The 19,005-nt window shown below is 34.7% G+C and overlaps 1 protein-coding gene across 8 annotated transcripts in view; it reads left to right on the forward strand.

Annotated features, from left to right (window-relative positions):
- EHBP1 (EH domain binding protein 1) overlaps window positions 1–19,005 on the forward strand; it is a 403,219-nt gene that overhangs the window by 60,228 nt on the left and 323,986 nt on the right. For all 8 annotated transcript variants that reach the window (XM_044663370.1, XM_044663373.1, XM_044663371.1 and 5 more), the window contains exon 4: window positions 3,196–3,249. In XM_044663370.1, the coding sequence (XP_044519305.1) occupies window positions 3,196–3,249 (54 nt within the window). The remainder of the gene's footprint in view (window positions 1–3,195; window positions 3,250–19,005) is intronic.

Genomic DNA, 19,005 nt, shown 5'->3' on the forward strand with positions numbered 1-19,005 from the left:
CCTCAATTTTCTCCCAGGTCATCTCCCTTCCAGTGGCCACTCTCTCCTTCTCTTCACATATAAACCCTTCAGTTAACCAATTCAACTCAACCCTGCACTGTTCTCTCTTGAATCCATAGCCCCATTGTCATATCTCTGATTATGCCAAGCCAAGCTTCAACCTTGGATTACTCCTACCATTTGTTGCCTTTTGCTTTGGTGCCTATATATGTGTTGTGGAATAAAGGTGGGGAAAAAAAATCACTGAACTGTTCTGCTTGGGTCTATTACAAATTTATGTTCTTTAACCTCAATTGGGCCTTCACTGTTGTTCAGCAGTCTTACTGTACTTTCCTTATCAATTCACTATCCCACTCTTCATAGATTCTCTTCCAAACCTTTATTTTTCTTCTCAAACTTCCTTTGGTTCCCCTTCCCACTCTTTTAGCTGAGGATCTTCCTTAATCTTTTACAGAAAAAAATGAGGCCATTTGCTGTGAACTCCCTCGTCTTCCCTTTTCCTCATCTATCACTCAGATGCATTCTGTCATGTTTTCCTTCACCTATCTCACATGATGAAGTGTCCCTACTCCTTGTTGATGCAAACTCCTCTACTTGTTCACATGATCTCTTTCCATACTGTTTCCTCAAACAGATTGTCTCCTCTAGTATCCCCACTTCCTCATTTCTTTTTTTCTTTTAAAAATTCATTATTTTTTATTCAATAATTTTATTATTTATTATTATGTCTTTATTAAAAGATATTTTATTTTCCCCATTACATGTAATTTCATTTATTTTTTTTATCTCTTTCTTTGTATTGGCTCTTTTCTTTTTGCCTATGTTTTCCTTATCCTAAAAAACACTTATTTTATCCCATCTATTATCCTATTTCTCATCTTCCCATTTGTAGCTAATTTCCTTGAAAAGACTATCTACAAAAGGTGTTTCTACTTCATCTCTCACTCTCTTCATATCATTTACAATCTGACTTCCAAGCTTATCACTCCATGGAAATTGCTTTCTCCAAATTTACTAATGATTTCTTAGTTGCCTAGTCCAATGGTTTTTTTCTCAATCCTCATTCTCCTTGATCTCTCTGTAGCCTTTGGCACCTTTGACCATTCTTTTCTGCCTAATATTCTCTTCTCTGGTTTTTCAGGACATCATTCTCTTACCTGTGTGATAAAGTTTAGGATTTAAGTACTACCAAAAAATAATGAGAAATATCCTCCTTGTATATATATATATATATATATATATATACTCACTTATTTTGGTGGGTGAAATGATCAATTTCCTATGGTTCTCTGACTTATCCTATTTAAGTAGAAGCATTTTTACTTATGGCAGGTCTAATCTACTTTAAAAGTATTATTAAATGAGTATTTTGATTTGGTGCTTTTTTCCTTTTTGTCTTGAGTCCTAAGAGGAACAGAATACTAAAATAAAATCCTCTGTATTTTTTTCTTGCAGTTCAGAAATTCTATTTTTGACCAGAAAATTTCAGCATTAAATAAAAATCTTTCAGTAGTCCCCTTCTGACTACTTTTCCTTATTAAAATACTAAAGCCATGTGTTGTTTTTTAAAAATCTGTAACATAAGAAAGACCTGCTTTGGGCTAATAAATTATATTGTGTTCTTAGTCTATAAATTGTCATTAAGTCATTTTATATTTATAGAAAGCAGTATTTGAGATACCCAGTATTTTTCCTGTTCCCAAGTTAGCTTTCTCCTTAATTTTGTGCATTAAAACTTTTAAAAATCATTCGAAATTATCTGTGTTTAGTAGGTAAAAATTACTTTTTTTTGGTTAGGCACCAATTTTGAGGGAGCAATAAAATCAAGCCATGGTATTTCAATATCTCTTTAATTCAGTAGTAAATAAAGTAGACAATGAAGGGTGGAAGGAAGAATTTAAAAAAGAGTAATTGATTCTGTGTCCCTTGTTTATTGTTATTTTTGTTTTTGCAATTGTAGAAATAGGAATAATGCCTTTTAAAAACTTATCAAAACTGGAAAATGTTTGCTATTTGTCATAAATAATTAAGCTGAATTTAAATGTCGCATTACATGATTTCTCAGGTTCTATTAAACTGCATCTTCTCCCATGTAAATAATTATTCTCCTTTTAGTCGTTCAGTCATATCTGACTCTTGTGAACCCATTTGGGGTCTTTTTGGCAAAGATATTGGAGTGGTTTGCCATTTCTTCACCAGCTTATTTTACAAATGAGGAAATTGAGGCAAACAGGGTTAAGAGACTTGCCCGTGGCCAGATTGAAACTCAGGAAAATGAATCTTCCTGCATCCAGGCCTGGCACTTTATCCACTGTGCTATCTAGCTGCACCTTTTTAGTAGCTACAACGTTAATTTTTGCGAATTCTCTTTACTGTCTTTCAATTCTCCAAACATGAATTAACATAAGAGGTATTATGTTTAGTGATGATAATAATAGCTTATATTTTCTGTATTACTTTATGATTTTCCCATTAGCTCATTTGAGGTAAGAAGAAAGACGTCCTTGAAGGAGTGTTGTCCATGCTTTAATTTGCTAGATTTTTTAGTTCTTTTGAGACACTGACTTATTTGTCAGTGCTTATGAGATTATTTTGTAGCTAGTAGACACTTAGTAAATATTCATGTAAGATGTTGGGGAAAAAAAGATTTTGAAAGGTAGAGGTGGTGTGGAGTAATCAATTAACAAACATTAAGTGCCTGCTGTGTGCTGGTAATTACTAGTACAAAGACAGAAATGAAACTGTTCATGTCACAAGAAGATTTCATTTATAAAAGGAAAGAGCATATTCCTATATTAGTATGTCTAACATATATATATATGTATATATATATATACATATAAAATCAACTTAATTTTGTGCACTAGTACATTTGGGGATGAGCAAGAGTTTCATGTAAAAGATGTTACTTGAGTTCTTTTTTGAAAAAAATTAAGATGTCTAAGAAATGGAGATGATGAGGGAGAACATTCTAGGCATTAGATTTTGTGCAAAGGTATCAGGTTGGACCGTGGAAAATTCTGTCTGAAAGTAATGCCTTTTGGTTTTTTTAAGCTTATAAAAAAAGCTACTTCTTTTTCTACCAGCACTTTAAAGAAAAAGTAGTAGCTTTTTAAAATAAGCTTAAAAAACCTTTAAAAAAAAAGCTTTAAAAAAAGAATTTGTTTTTAATTCATTATATGTATATTTTTTCAGGATCCACATGCTGAGGAATTTGAAGACAAAGAATGGACATTTGTCATAGAAAATGTAAGTTGGTGAAAAATTCATTTCTTAAATATATGACTTAATGTATATTTAAGCAATGTCTTACCTGGATATAATTTCTAGGGTCTTTTTAAAAAATTGTCTCTAGTCTGTGATTTAAGACCCAGAAATGTTCTATGCTGGTGAAAGCCTCATGGAAATTAAATAGGATCTGTAATTCTTAGAATTTAATTTTCCTAATAGGGAAAACAAAATAATAGAATTCTTTAATTTGAAAAATTGCTTAGATTAAATATGTAGAAGAATATTGTGATTTTCAAATAGCCTTATGTGAATTTTGCAACTTTTATATATCTTAAGCTTTGAAGATACCAAGCAAATATGCCTATTCTTACGTCATAGTTTTTTTTTTCCAGGTTGATGCATAATTTGAATTATTAATAGGTTGATATTGACAAGATTCAATGAATAAAAAAGCATATATTAAAGCTTTACCAAGTACTGAGTTAAATGATGGGCATATAAAGACAAAATGGAAATATTGCTCAAAATAATATGATACTTAGGAGTAGGGGATGGGTTTATTATATCACTGGGATAGAGACCTGACAGATAAAATTCAGTGCAGAAGGCAATAGTAGGGGGGACTAAGAAAAGAAGGAATTTTCACTGAATGTTGAAAGGATAACAAAATTCAGTGCAGAAGGCAATAGTAGGGGGGACCGAGAAAAGAAGGAATTTTCATTGAATGTTGAAGGAAGACAAAAAAATTAAGAGGTGGAGTTGAGGGGGAGTGTTTAGGAATGGAAAATTATTAATGAAAAGGCATGGAAATGGGAAATAGAATGTTACGTATAAGGAACAACAAGTAGGCTACTATTGTTGAATTTTTGAGTATGTAGATGGGAGTAAAAGTTTTAAGACTGAAAAGGTAGAAAGGGCAAGGTTATGAAAATTTTACATATATTTTTATTTTGTTAAATATTTTATAATTACATGTAAATTTTTTTAACATTCATTTTTAAGATTTTGAGTTCTAAATTCTCTTCCTCTTGCTCCTCTCCCACCCTTTGAGAAGGCAGGCTTTATGATATTGATTATACATATAAAGTCATACAAAATATATTTCCATATTAGCCATGTTGGAAAAGAAGATATATTTATACACAAATAAGAACAATAAAGAAAGTTTAAAAAGTATGCTTCATTTTGCACTCAGAGTTTGCTCTGGAGGTGGTTAGGATTTTTCATCATGCATCTTTTGGAATTGTCTAGATCAGTGATGGGCATACTACAGCCCGCAGGCCAGATGCGGCCCCCTGAAATATTCTATCCAGCCATGTGACATTATTTCTAATCTGACAAATACAGTGAGTAGGATACATTACAATGAAACTTTGAAAGAGTTGCCTTAGAAACAGACTGACAGATGAGCATTTCCTTTCCTTTTTCCCCCTCTTTAAAAAGTTTGCCCATCACTGGTCTAGATCAGTGATTCCCAAAGTGGGCGCCACCACCCCCTGTTGGGTGCTGCCGCGATCCAGGGGGCGGTGATGGCCACAGGTGCATTTATCTTTCCTATTACTTGCTATTAAAATTAAAAAAAATTAATTTCCAGGGGGCTAAGTAATATTTTTTCTGGAAAGGGGCCTGTAGGCCAAAAAAGTTTGGGAACCACTGGGCTAGATCATTGATTTGATCAAAGTAGCTAAATCTTTCACAGTTGATCATCCTTAGAATATTGCTGTTAACTATTTACAATGCCCTTCTGGTTCTGTTCACTTCATTTTGTATAAGTTCATAAATGTCCCTCCAGGTTCTTTGCTGATCCAGATTTTCTTTCCTTTAAGCTAAAGGTTAATACATTCTTATTTTAACCCTATGTGTGTCTCTGTTTTAAATGTGTTTTTTATTCACAATTATGATTACTAGTACCTGTGCATTTCCCTCTATTTTTCTTCTGTTTATCCTTCAATCTTTGTTATCCTTTTCTGCTTTAATCTGCCTTCCTTTATCCACTCTCTCTTTTCTTATATTCCACCCCACACACACCTTTCCATTTGGATAAGAGAGATATTCTATACCCAATTGAGAGAGAGAGAGAGAGAGAGAGAGAGAGAGAGAGAGAGAGAGAGAGAGAGAGAGAGAGAGGAAGGGAGAAAGAGAGATTTTTTCCTTCTTTTGAGTCAATTTTGAACCAATTTAGGTCAGAATAATGTTCAAACATTGCTAGCCCCCACTCCTTCCCCACCATTTTTCATTAATTCACTCTTCCTTCTGTGCCTCTTTTATATGAGATGAGTTTTACGATTCTTTTTCTTTTACCATATCTTGCTTTCTCACCTATTCTTTATTTATTTTTTACATCATCATAATGCAATTGACTCAATAACCCATTTTGTCTTTGTGGAATCCTTCTAATTGTCCTAATAATAATAAAGCTCTTAGAAGTTGCATTTATCTTCTTCCCATATAGAAATGTAAACAGTTTAACCTCATTGAGCCTTTCTTTTTTATGCTTCTGTGTGAAGTAAATAATTTGGGGGACCTCTATCCTAGTCCAGTCCCAAAAAAGATGCACCCCAGTGGATGGACAGAGGAGTCAAGAGTCACATGTCTGACATGACAGCTTGAGGACAAATGGCAAGCCATTGGCCAATGGAAGGATTTTGGGGGATGAGCTTAGGTTTGAAAAGGCAATATAGGAAGCTGAGTCACTCTCATTGCTCCCATTCTTCTCCCTGAAGTGATATTCTCTCTCTGGTCTGACTCTTTTTCTCTTATTTTTGGCAAGGGGCAGTGCAGAGGGGACCTCACTGGCTAAAATCCCATGACTGGATTTTTAACTGAAGTAAGAAAGGCTATAAACCTTATTTCCTTCTTTTTTCTCTTTACTAATAATTATAAATTTAGTATAAAGCCTCCAAGACTAATTTTTATTTCTGCACTTCTCTTGAGTCTTGTATTTCAATGTCAAAATGTCTATCTTTCTCTGGTCTTTTCATCAGGAATGCTTGAAAGTCTTCTATTCTATCAAATTTCCATTTTTTCCCCTTGAAAAGCTATACTCACTTTTGCTAAGTAGGTTGCTCTTGGTTGTGATCCTAGCTCTTTTGCCTTTTAGAATATCATAAAACAAGCCCACCTGCTCCTTTAACCTGGTGGATGTTATATCTTGTGTTTCTACCATGACTTCACAGTATTTGAATTGTTTATTTCTGGCTACTTGAAATATTTTCTCTTTTACCTAGGAGCCCTGGAATTTGGCTGTAATATTCTTGGGCGTTTTCATTTTGGTATCTCTTTCAGATGGTGATCAATGAATTCATTTCATTTACATTTTACCTTCTGGTCTTAGGAAATTAGGGCAGTTTCCCTTGATATTTTTTGAAATATATCAAGACTCTTTCTTTGATCATGGTTTTCAGGTAGTTTAATAATTCTTAAATTATATCTCCTCGATATTTTCTAGTTCTTTTGTTTTTCTAGTGAGATATTTCATATTTTCTTCTATTTTTTCTTCTTTTGATTTTGTTTAATTTTTTATTTAAAAAAAAAAAACACCTTACCTTGCATCTTAGAATCAATACTGTGCATTGATTCCAAGACAGAAGAGCAGTAAGGGCTGGGTAGTGGGGGTTAAGTAAGTTGCCCAGAGTCCCACAACTAGGGAGTGTCTGAAGTCAGATTTGAATTCAGTACTTCTTGTCTCTGGCCTTGGCTCTATCCACCAAACCACTTAGTTGCTCCCTGTTAGATTGTTTCTTGATGTTTCATGGAGTCATTAGCTTCCATTTGCCCAATTTTAATTTTTTTTAAAATTTATTTTCCTCAGTGTTTGTACCCCTTTTTGCATTGGCTAATTCTGACTTTCAAGTAGTAATTTTCATCAGTGAAATTTTGTGCTTTTTCCATTTGTCTTTTTCTCTTTTTGAAAATATTATTTTCTTTAGTATTTTTGGCATCTCTTTTATTAGGTGTTAATTTTCTTTTTATACATTTCTTCCTTTGTTCTAATTTCTTTACTTAATTTTCCCTCTACCTGTCTTATTTGATTTCCCAGAGATTCTTATTGGGCTTATGTCCAATTCACATTTTTTTTTCCTTTGAGGCTTTGCTTGTAGTTGTTTTGACTCTGTGTCTCCTGAGTTTATGTCTTGATTTTCCCTGCCGCTATAGTAGCTTATTATAGTCAGGCTCTTTTTTTGTTGTTTGTTCATTTTTCCACCCTATTTATTGACTTTGAATTTATGTTAAAGTTAAGCTCTGTTCAGTGTGTGTGGAGGGGAAGGAGCCCTGTCCTAAACTTTCAGGCTTTTTCTGTATTCCTCTTTTCAGGAATGGTTCTATGGGTTTAAAAGTTTTTGGTGTTTATAGAGAGGTTTGTTTACTATGCTTTGGTCCTACTTCAGGACATGTCCTTCATCTCTTGTGATGACAATTGATACTGTTCCTCAGCATCCTTGCTCCCTTGGGATCTCAAGTGATAGTGCTTGTTTTAGTCCCTGATACTTTGTGACCAAAAGTGATACTAATCCTCAGTGCCCTTTCTGTTTCTTGACTGAAAGTACTCCTCTTTGAAATGTAACCAGAAGTATAGGCAATGGACTTGACAGAGAGCTTCCAGTCTTGTGTCCAATGTGAGCACAGAGGTCATCTTAACTAGTGGCCCAAGTCCCCTTATCATTTCTGGCTTGAGAGTGCCCTAAGCTGCTGCTTCTTCTGTCACTATCATCTAGGCCTGCCACTGATGTTTCTTTCATCTACTTGGGTTCCGAGCCAGCCTCCACTCCATAACACAAATTTCTCCTTAAGACCTCTGAAGTTGTCTTGAACTGGAAGAGTGTCTCACTCTGACCTGACTGCCATTCCAGAATTTGATTTAAGGCATTATTTTAAAGTTGTTTGCAGAAGTATACTGGGAGAGCTTGATGGAGTGTTTCCTATACTTGGCCATCTTACCTCTTCCGCCTAGAAGTCCTTATGAAAAACTTTACATTTCAACATAGTACTTTATATTTGATCCAAGAAGTAACAGGGAGACAGAATTTTTGATAGGTGGGTGACATGGTCAGATTTACACTTTAGGAAAATCATTTTGTCTGCTAATGAGAGATTGGAGTGTGAATATATTCGAGGCAAGGTAGACTAATTGGAAGATTAATATGATAGTACAGGTGAGAGGTGATTGACAGCCTGAACTAGGATAGTGGTGGTGGAAATGGAGTGAAAGGGAAATATACAGGAGTTATTATGGAGGTAGAAATAACATAATTTGGTAACAGTGGATTTGTGGGGTGAGTAGGAATGAGAAGTTGATTTATACTTACTTGAAAAATGAATTTAATAAAGACCTACCAGATGATAAAACTGTCATCATCTCCTCCCACCATGAGCTCTTCCTCAGCCTGATGCCCCTTTTTTCCTTTTCATGGCTTCCCCAATAATATTTGAGGCCGTTGCTGTTGGATGAGTTATTTTCTCCCATGTATATTATTTGCCTTTTGTCCACAGTGTGAATCGCTGTTACTAATTCTGTGTAGGCATTGGAATGATAAAAGGGAAGGGAAAGGGAAGAGAAGAGAACAAATATTTATTAAACACCTTTTATATGCCAGGCACTGGGCTAAACACTTTACAAATATCTCATTTTGTCCTTACAACAACCTTGGTAGGTAGTTACTCTTCTTTTTCTCATTTTACAGTTGAGGAAACTGAGCAGCTATCCAGTGAATTGGCTAGGGTCACATAGCTAGTTAATGTCTGAGACCAAATTTGAATTCAGGTTTTCCTAACTCTAGGCCTACTGAGCTATTTATTGTATCTAAGTCTAATTTTACTCATATAACTAACACATGTTTGGAAAATATTCTTTTATCTATTCTTAATGTAAGCTATATAATTCCAGATCCCTATATTTTCATAAAGAAAACTGATACATGTGAAATAATTTAAGGTCAGTTCAGCTTTTAAAAGCTGACTAAATGTTTTATATATATGAAATGTGGCAGATAATAATATGTAATTTATACATATGTGTGTACACATAAACATATATATTGGAAGCAGCTAAGTAGCACAATGTATAGAGTACTAACCTGGAGTTAGACTTGAGTTTAAATTTGAACTCAGGCATTTGTTAGTTGTGATGATACTATTTAAGTTTTGCTTGCCTCAATTTCCTCAGCTATAAAATATTAGCAACTACTTCACATGGTTGTCATGAGGATCAAATGATGTTTTTAGTTTATCAAAGTGACTGGCACATAGTATGCGTGCTATAAATGTTAGTTCTTATTCTTAGTAAAAGGTCTCCATAATGTTGTGGAGTAGTCAGATGAAACTAGATTCTATTCCTGGCCATCACACTAATTTGCTTGTGACCTTGGAGAAGTCATTTCACTTCATTAGGCCTCATCTGTAAAACAAGGATAATAGTCCTAAATATTCAGAAGGTATAATGTTACTTAATGTTACAGTGTTCTGTAGTACTATAGTACTATCAAAGGAAGGCTTAAAGGCTAACCTTGAAAAGTCATATCAACCTTTTCCAAGGTTAACAGCTCCACTCAGTGGTGAATGATGAAATTTATTCTTATGTGTGAAACTGCCATGTTACCTCATATAAGCGTAACTGCTTTAAGTTATTACAGTGAATAATTGCTCTCTCAACACACATGTATTGAGGATGTACTAAAGTATTTCAAGTTTTCTTTTCTCTTAAGGCCTGTCTTTTGTTTGGATTTGAATTGCTGAGGTATTGGTGTCTTTCTTTTTAAAACTGTTTTCTTAGATTGAAATCTAAATAATGCAGTATCTTCTACTCCCTCCTGTTGTATATTATTTCAGTACCCTCACCTAACCTGAAATCTGTGGTATGCAATAAAGAAGCTCTGAAATTTAATGTTTCTGTGTTCCATCATAGTATTGTTTGGGATATGGATTGGAGGGGGAGATAGGTGGGACTTTCTAGAACTTTATTCTAGAAGGTTTTCTTAGCACAAATATTCTTTTGTAGCAGAAGATTCTTCAAAACAGCCATATCCATTACTATTGTAAAATATTAATGATTAAAGTACATTTTGAATAGGTTTGGTAAGTTATTTGTCAATTCATAGGATAGAGAAATAATGAGAGGCAATAATTTGAAAAAATTAGTGTTGCCGATTTCATGATAAAACCTTTCCATTAAAAAAAGCAAAACCCTTTCCTTTAGCCGTTTTTCTTAAATTCTGGCCTGATATTTTAGCATATTAGTAATGGAAGTCTTTATCCTCACTGTGGTACATATATAGTCTGAAATGGTTACTCTATTAGGTTTTATTTTGGTTGGTTATTGTTGAATATATATATGTATACACATACATATAAATATACACATACATATAACTTAAGTACTATAGAGTTTTTAAGATTTGATAAAATTAAACATGTATTATGCAAAAATGCTACTTTTTATTGCAATTAAAGCTGTTGATGTTTTCATTTGATGGTTTATTTTTTGTTTGTGGTCAGAGAATAGATTTTCCCCAAGTTTATTCTAAGCTTTCTTCTTGAGGTTACTTTCTTTTTCCCCCAAATGAAATGAAATGATATTTCCTACCCACTCGCAAAGTACCAGAGTTTATAGCTTCAAAAAAGTAAAATTTAATGTAGCAATCTATCTTCTAATTCTAGATCTCTTTCTTTAGAAGAATGATTGGGAAATTTTTTAAACACAATATAATTGCTAATGGAAAGAGACTTGGAAACATTTTGAGTTCACTAAAATTTCGGTTCATTTTCCTCCATGTAAATAAGTTTAAGACTAATTAATAACCACTTCTTTAACAGAACATGTAATTAATTCATTATCCTTTTTTTGTTGTTATTCTTATTGAATCCAAGTTGTCTTTTCTGGGTCTAGTTATGTGTTTGTGCATGTATGATAAAAATTTAAAAATGCACCAAAAAAATGTAAAGAATTTAGATTGTCTGTTTTTTTCCTTAATGCCTGTTTTTCTTCTAGAATAATTAACTTCAACAAATAAACCTTCTTAGGAATTCAGTAAATTAGATAAAACTTAATATTTCTCTGATATGTTTACCTGCTGTATGCTATATGTCCTTCTTACTATGATGCCTTGAAGGCTCTTTATGGACTAAAGACCTATGGTGTATCTCAACTATTCAGCACTGATGGAGTTACATTGACCATTGATAAAGACATAGTCCTGGAGAGTTGGACTGAATACTTCCATATTGTTCTCAACAGACCTGCAGCTATCAATGACTGTATACCTTCAGTTGCAGAAGAGGTTTTGAATACCATTAACTTCTGGGTGGTAAAACATCTGGGACTGATTCCATTCCAATAGATACAAGACAGGGAGTTCACTACTCATACAAAAGCCAACTGAAATCTTTGAGGTTACATGGCAAGAAGTGATTATCTGGCAAAAGATCAAAAATGCCTCGGAATGTCCATATTTAAAAAGAAAAAGGAAATAAGTTGTCCTGTGATGATCACAGCAGGAAGAAGGTGGGGTGGGACTCTCTCTTAGAAATTGCTGGCAGGATTCTTGCCAGAGTCCTCCTTCAGCTGGATCATGGCCACCTATTAGAGAGCCAGTGTGATTTCCGAAAGGGTTGAAGAATGGTCGGTATGGCATTTTCTGCCCAACAACTTCAGGAGAAATGCCAGGATCAGAACAGAGATCTCTATATGTGTTTGTCAACTTGACCAAGACCTCTGTCATGAGGACTTGTGGAAGATCATGACGAAATTTGGTTGGCCAGAAAAATTCATCGATAGTGTATGCCAGTTCCTTGACAATATGCTTTCAACAGGTTCTGGATGATAGATGATGTTCTTGGGCTTTTCTAGTCCCCATTAGAGTGAAGCTGACTGTATGCTTGCTCCCATGCTTTTTAGCATGATGTTTTCATCAGTGTTTTCAAATACTTTCATTGAACATGAAAATGGCATCAAAGTCAGCTATCTTACTGATGCTAAATTATTTAACTTGAAAAGCTACAATACAAGATGATTTCAGAAAAAGCTGGAAAGATCTTCAGGAACTGATGCTGAGTGAAATAAGCAGAGCTTGGAGAACAATGTATACAATAACAGCAATATTATAGGATGATTATCTGTAAAAAATTGACTAATCTCAGCAATGCAGTGATCTGGGACAATCCTGAAAGATTTGTGACTAGGAATGCTATCCACCTCCAGAGAAAGAATTATTGGTGTCATCCTTTACATCAGTGTTATTTATAGTTTTATTTTGGATTTGGTTAAGTATGAGTTTGCTCTTACAAAAATGACCAGTATGGAAGTGTGTTTTGCATGACAATAAAATAAAATGCAAAAAAAAAGGCTACAATAATAACCAAGACTAAAGTGGAGGGACAGTTGGTGAACAACTTTTTGTTTGTAGGTGATTGTTGTACACTCAGTGCAGCCTCTGAGACTGAGAAGCAACATAGCATGGATTGATTCTCTGCCACTTGTGCTGATTTTGGCCTGACAACAAAAAGTCAACAAAGGTTTTCCACCAGCCAGAACCCACACTATCCCTATGTGGAACCATCACTTACAACAAATGAAGAAATTTTGAATGTTGCAGTAAAGTTCACTTATATTGGCAATATACCTTCTAGTGATATAAACATAGATGATGAGGTTAATGCTTGAATTGCCAGAGCTAACTCAATTATGGGAGGTTCCAAAGGAAAGTGTGAGAGAGAAGAGATGTTAGGGATCCTCCTGCCTCTTACCATTTACAAGCCCCTCTCCACATTTGGCACAGGCTCCCCTCTAACGTCTACTTCTTGATATTTTTCTTAGCTGTCACTCCATAAAATACTTCTTGATCCTCCCAATTAGAAGTTTGAATCTCTTATTTCAATTTGACTCCTCTCATGCATTTCATCTCATACAATTTATGTTTCAGTCTTATTCCCTAATTTTATGCTCTTTGGAAAGCACTTTTTCTTTCACTTGTCATTATTTTTAGGAAATAGCAAGATGTAGGAGTTTATTATATGTGTGTATATATAGAAATACATATATTATGTACATATTGTATTTGTAAAACTGGTAGGTCGCTTTAAAAATGTTTTTTGTTTTTAGACAGTTTTTAAAATTGAGTCAGAGCTTAGATCAAATTCTACATTTTATTTGAGAGATTGTGTGGCTGTAAGATGTGGAACAAAGTAGCACAATAATAGATTCAACATTTAACCTTAAAATGAATATAAATGTAGAAAAGAATCAGTTTTGTTCTTTATTTCCATTATGTGTCCCATAAGATTGAAATTGAAATTCTGGGAATTAAACATAATAGTAGAATAGCTTCTTTACATTTTAGTTTCATAATCTCAAAGAATGTTATAAATGGTATAAGGGTTAAAATAGGGGGGTTTGACAAATTAAAAGAGCAGCTTTTAATAATTTAAGTTTTAATGAGAATATAGTAGAGTTGTAAATTAATATTATCCCTTTAAGCCAGAGAAAAGAAAACTTCTAGCAGCTTTTAACAATTAACAACTTAGTTTAATTAAAATAGAGATAGTAAAAGAACATAGTGGAGGGAAAGATAGAAAAGAGGAAAGAGAGATTACTAATCTTATACCCTACAAATATACCTAAAATTTCTAATACTGCCTAAAATTCCTAATAACTATCTTTAACTGTCTTCTGAGGACAGCTTCTTCTTGTTTTGCAAATACCAGGCCTATCTAATCTACACTATAAATGATTCACTAACTAACTCCCTAACTCCCTAAAACAGTGATGGGCAAACTACAATCCGCGGGCCAGATGCAGCCCCCTAAAATGTTCTATCTGGCAGCACAACGTTATTCCTAATCTGACGAATACAGTGAATAGGCTACAATACAATGAAACTTCGGAAGAGTTGCCTTAGAAACAGACTGACAGATGAGCATTTCCTTTCCTTGCCCCCCTCTTTAAAAAGTTTGCCCATCACTGCCCTAAAATAATGGATAGCCACCACTCACTCACTCCTTCAATCAATTTTCTATAGCAGTCCAACTGTCAGGAGCCAACTGACAGCAGATCTTTGCCTATGAGACAGACCTCCTGCTCTCTAGAGGTCCCAGAGGCAAAAAGCCCTTTAAAGCTAAAGCCAAAAGCCCTCTCAGTAAGCTCAGGCCGCCTTTCTATACCAGCAACTAATGCCAACCCACACTACCAGCAACGAACCCCTAACGACCAACTCATGCCCAGCCAGCCCTCACTGTCAGCAGCTGACTGACCAACTGTCAGTAACTGACAAGCCTGCAACTGATGCTGACTCAGTAGGGGGCTCCCCAGTTCCTACTTCCTGTCACTGTGGGCTGGTTAATCCCTGCACATTTTATCGTAAGAGCACCTCCAGGTCCCCATTAAATTAAAGAAATTAAAGAATTCCTTTTTACAATGGAAATGTTTATACTGGGATGAATTTGATGACATAAATTGTATTGAATGGTGTACAATGGCAAGTGCAATTTGTCTTCTAAATTGCCAGTACCATATTCTTCTTCCTTTCGGCTAGTTACTTTTAAGTGTCTTTTAGATAAAAGTGTGAGATGACCAACCAGAGTTGCTTTCAATGGTTGCTGTTCTTTGTCAATTGGATATAAGAAACCAATAGGCAAGTCCATTATTTCAGTAAACAGACCTCTAATAGTATATTAAATGGGGGACAGCTGGGTAGCTCAGTGGAGTGAGAGCCAGGCCTAGAGACAGGAGGTCCTAGGTTCAAACCCGGCCTCAGCCACTTCCCAGCTGTGTGACCCTGGGCAAGTCACTTGACCCCCATTGCCCACCCTTACCAATCTTCCACCTATGAGACAATACACCGAAGTACAAGGGTTTAAAAAAATAGTATATTAAATGTTTTTAAAACCAGTAATGTTTGAGAATTTTTTAGCATATATTTATTCTTAGGAAATCAGCAGTGAAATGTTATTACCAGTGCACAAGAGGCTCCTGAGTCTGCATGAAGCCTTTCTTTTTTCATACATCAAATATCAAAATGGAGCCTTGGTAATTGTTTTGCAGTAGGGTTCTAATGATACTCCAAACATAAGAACTTGGCTTTTAATAGAAAAGTATTTGTTTTAAGATCGTTCAATTTGCTACTTTTAATTTTACTTTCTCATGTATATTTTTGTCTTTATATAAATAACTTTAAAATCTAGTAGCGAAATAGATTTTTGACTTTGAGTTTGTCTGTATAGCCAACCCTAACCCCTCACTACCACCACCAGTATCCTTGGAAGACCAATCAATTGGTCATTTCCCCTTGGATAATTCTTTGACCAAAAACAAATATAAAGAGCATTGGGGATTTAAAAAAATCCTTAATTATAAATAAGTTAAAGTTAAGATATTCATCATGGAATAAAGTTGAAACTTTGCATTATGTAATTGAGTATAGACACATTTAGTAGAGAAAGATAGACAACTGAAATTCTTTCCATAAAAATACTTCATTAAAAATAAAATTAAATTTATTTGCTGATCCTTTTAAAAGTGATCTAAAAATGGATTGCAGAAAATTTAGTTTACATGTGCATTTCAGTCAGAAACTTTATTGAAAGTGTCATCAGTTGAAACCATTTCAGCATGTCAACATCCTTTGTTTTAAAACTAATCTAGAAAAAGTGGCAGTGTTTGTGTATAATTTTGGGGGCTTCCAACAATTTAGCTTAATTTTTAAAAACTGTTTTAAATTAAATTCTTTTTGGTTTGCTTTATTTTTGTGATATTACATTTTCTCTGAACTTGTCTTTTATGTATATTTATATTATTTCCCTGTATTCCTTTGTATCTCTCTACCTTGCTCTCTCACAATTTTTTTTTCCTGTAGCAAGACAGGAAATGTCTTTTTTTTTTCTTGTGTAGTGAATCAGACTGTAGAAAGACTATAATAAGGAATTTTTATTCTTGGAGCAAGAGGGAAGAAGAAAATCCTTAGTCTTTCCTTAAAGTGTGGTAGAGGGAGACTGGCAGGAGAGAAATGTCCATGCCAATCATCTGGTAGCTTTCAAAGCAATTCAGTACAGTTGGATAGTGGGAGCAATTGTCTAGGACCCTCCACTTAGGCCAGAATGTGGTGGGGAATGGAGTTGAAGGTTGGACCTTAATTGTAGTCTTAACAGGTGGTCGTTTGAATGATCACAAATCCTTTGTGTATGGGAGTGAGGGAGAGGATATTGAAAAGGAGAATATTCTAATAGGCCTTTTCCTCCTTCCACTTTATGTGAGGCCTGACTGTAAGGGGAGGTTAGAGTAACTTTCCTTCATTCTAATCATATGTGCCCTTTCATCATAATATTTCCAGCATGGGTCCTTTGGTTCGATCTCTCTTTTATATTCTCAAGGAGGTCCTATCCAGGTAGTCAGAGTGATTGACTACTGAAGTCATTACTTGAGCCTATTACTTAAAAAAATGGGTAAATCCTTTTCCTCTTCTTACCACCTCTGTGCACAGAAATCTATTTCATCTCCAGTGAAGATGTTTAAAAATTGAGAATCATGATAAAATTTATAATTTTGACTATGTGAAAGTGAAAAGGTTTTGCACAAAAAAATGAACATATCTGGTATGAGAAGGGGGAATGAATGGACTGAGGAAAAAACCTTTTAATCAGATACATGTCTGTTGAAAGTTTATTTACAAGATATATACATAAGAGAGGAATATGTGACCAAAACCTATTCCCACTGGAGAAGTAATCAAAGGATATAATGAACACTTCTTGAAAGAATTGAAAATTCCTAACAACCTTATGAAAGAATGCTCTAGGTCAGTGATGGGCAAACTTTTTAAAGAGAGGGCCAAAAGAAAGGAAATGCTTACCTGTCAGTCTGTTTCTAAGGCAACTCTTTCGAAGTTTCATTGTATTGTATCCTATTCATTGTATTCGTCAGATTAGAAATGATGTCTCGAAGCTAGATAGAACATTTCAGGGGGCTGCATCTGGCCTGTGTGCTGTAGCTTGCCCATCACTGCTAGAGAATATGAGAAATGCGAATCATAACAGCCCTAGGGTTTCATCTCTCACTTAGCAAATTGGCAAAAATAACAAAAGATGAGAATACTATGTAGTTAGTTTTGAAAGGGTTATCAAAAGAAACTTTCTCTAAATGCATTGTTGATGGAAACATAAATTGATTAAACTATTCTGGAAAAGATTGGAATTAGGCAGATAACTTGGCTAAAATGTCCATTCCCTGTGACCCAGAGGTTCCACTGCTTGGCATATATCCCATGGAAGTCATTCACAAAAAGAAAGGCTCGATATGTATCAAAATATTCATATCAATACTTCTTGTGGCATCACAGAACTAGAAACAAAGTGAATGGACATCAATTGGAGGAATGTTCAAATAAATTGTGATACTTGAACATAATGTAATATTACTTTACTATAAGAGTCAACTAATAAGAGGCAGATAGAGAAGCACAGAAAGGATTAAATGAACTGATTCAAAGTGAAGTAAACAGAGCCAGGAAAATAGTATACTCAAAGACCACTGTAATATAAATGGGAAAAATCAAGAATTATAAAATAATCAAAGATAAATTTTATTAGAATTATAAAGAAGAATAAGCCTGGTTCTGAAGAAAAGATATGAGAAGCCATCTTTTCCATTGCTTTTCTTGACTGTGGAATATTACATATAGTGTCAGGTTTTTTTCATTGTGTTGACTGGTTTTGCTGCATTTAAAAAAATTATTTAGCATAAAAGATGACCATCTAGAAGGAGGAAGAAGGAGAAGTATGGGAGAAATTATAGATATGTAAAAAGATAAAATTAAAAATCAAAATTGGAGGCTACAATATAATTGCCTTCTTTCCTTGACTTTGTCAAGAAGTCCTCAAAGTATTTGTACATAAGTGACTCAAGAGAAATGACAAAGACTAGCTTCTACTTCCCAGATGTGGATAGAGAAGAGCTTGGAGTGTCAGTACTTTTACTTTCCAATAGTTAATCTTTTGAATATAGACTGTGGCCTTTCTTTTCACATCTGTGGTGCCAATTTGATACATTTGGTAATTACTCTTATAAAGTCCCCTTCCCCTGTACTGATTATAGTGAGTCTTTTTTGCCTATATACTAATAAAGTCATACATACTTTGAATTTAATCTGTAGTTTTTTGCTTTTTAAAAATCAGTGATGATACTTGGAAATTGATGAAAATGTTTAGCCCTTTTTCATTTAGTAAAAGTTGTAGTAGTAGAACAACAGATTCTTTTTTTTTTAAACATTTATTAATAATCATTTTTAACATGGTTACCTGATTCATGCTCCTACTTTCCCCTTCACCCCCTGCACTCCCCCCACCCATGACCGACGCACATTTCCACTGGTTTTGTCATGTGTCCTTGATCAAGACCAATTTCCAAATTGTTGGTAGTTGCATTGGTGTGGTAATTTCGAGTCCACATCCCCAATCATGTCCACCCCGACCCATATGTTCAAGCAGTTGTTTTTCTTATGTGTTTCCTCTCCTGCAGTCCTTCCTCTGAATGTGGGTAGTTTTCTTTACCATAAATGCCTCAGAGCTGTCCTGGGTTGTTGCTGGTACAGAAGTCCATTACATTCTCTTTTACCACAGTATATCAGTCTCTGTGTACAATGTTCTTCTGGCTCTGCTCCTTTCGCTCTGCATCAGTTCCTGGAGGTCTCTCCAGTTCGCCTGGAACTTCTCCAGTTTGTTATTCCTTTTAGCACAATAGTATTCCATCACCCGCATATACCACAGTTTGTTCAGCCATTCCCCAATTGAAGG

The sequence above is a fragment of the Gracilinanus agilis genome, chromosome 2 (assembly GCF_016433145.1).
Source record: "Gracilinanus agilis isolate LMUSP501 chromosome 2, AgileGrace, whole genome shotgun sequence".
In the NCBI taxonomy this organism is placed as follows: domain Eukaryota; kingdom Metazoa; phylum Chordata; class Mammalia; order Didelphimorphia; family Didelphidae; genus Gracilinanus; species Gracilinanus agilis.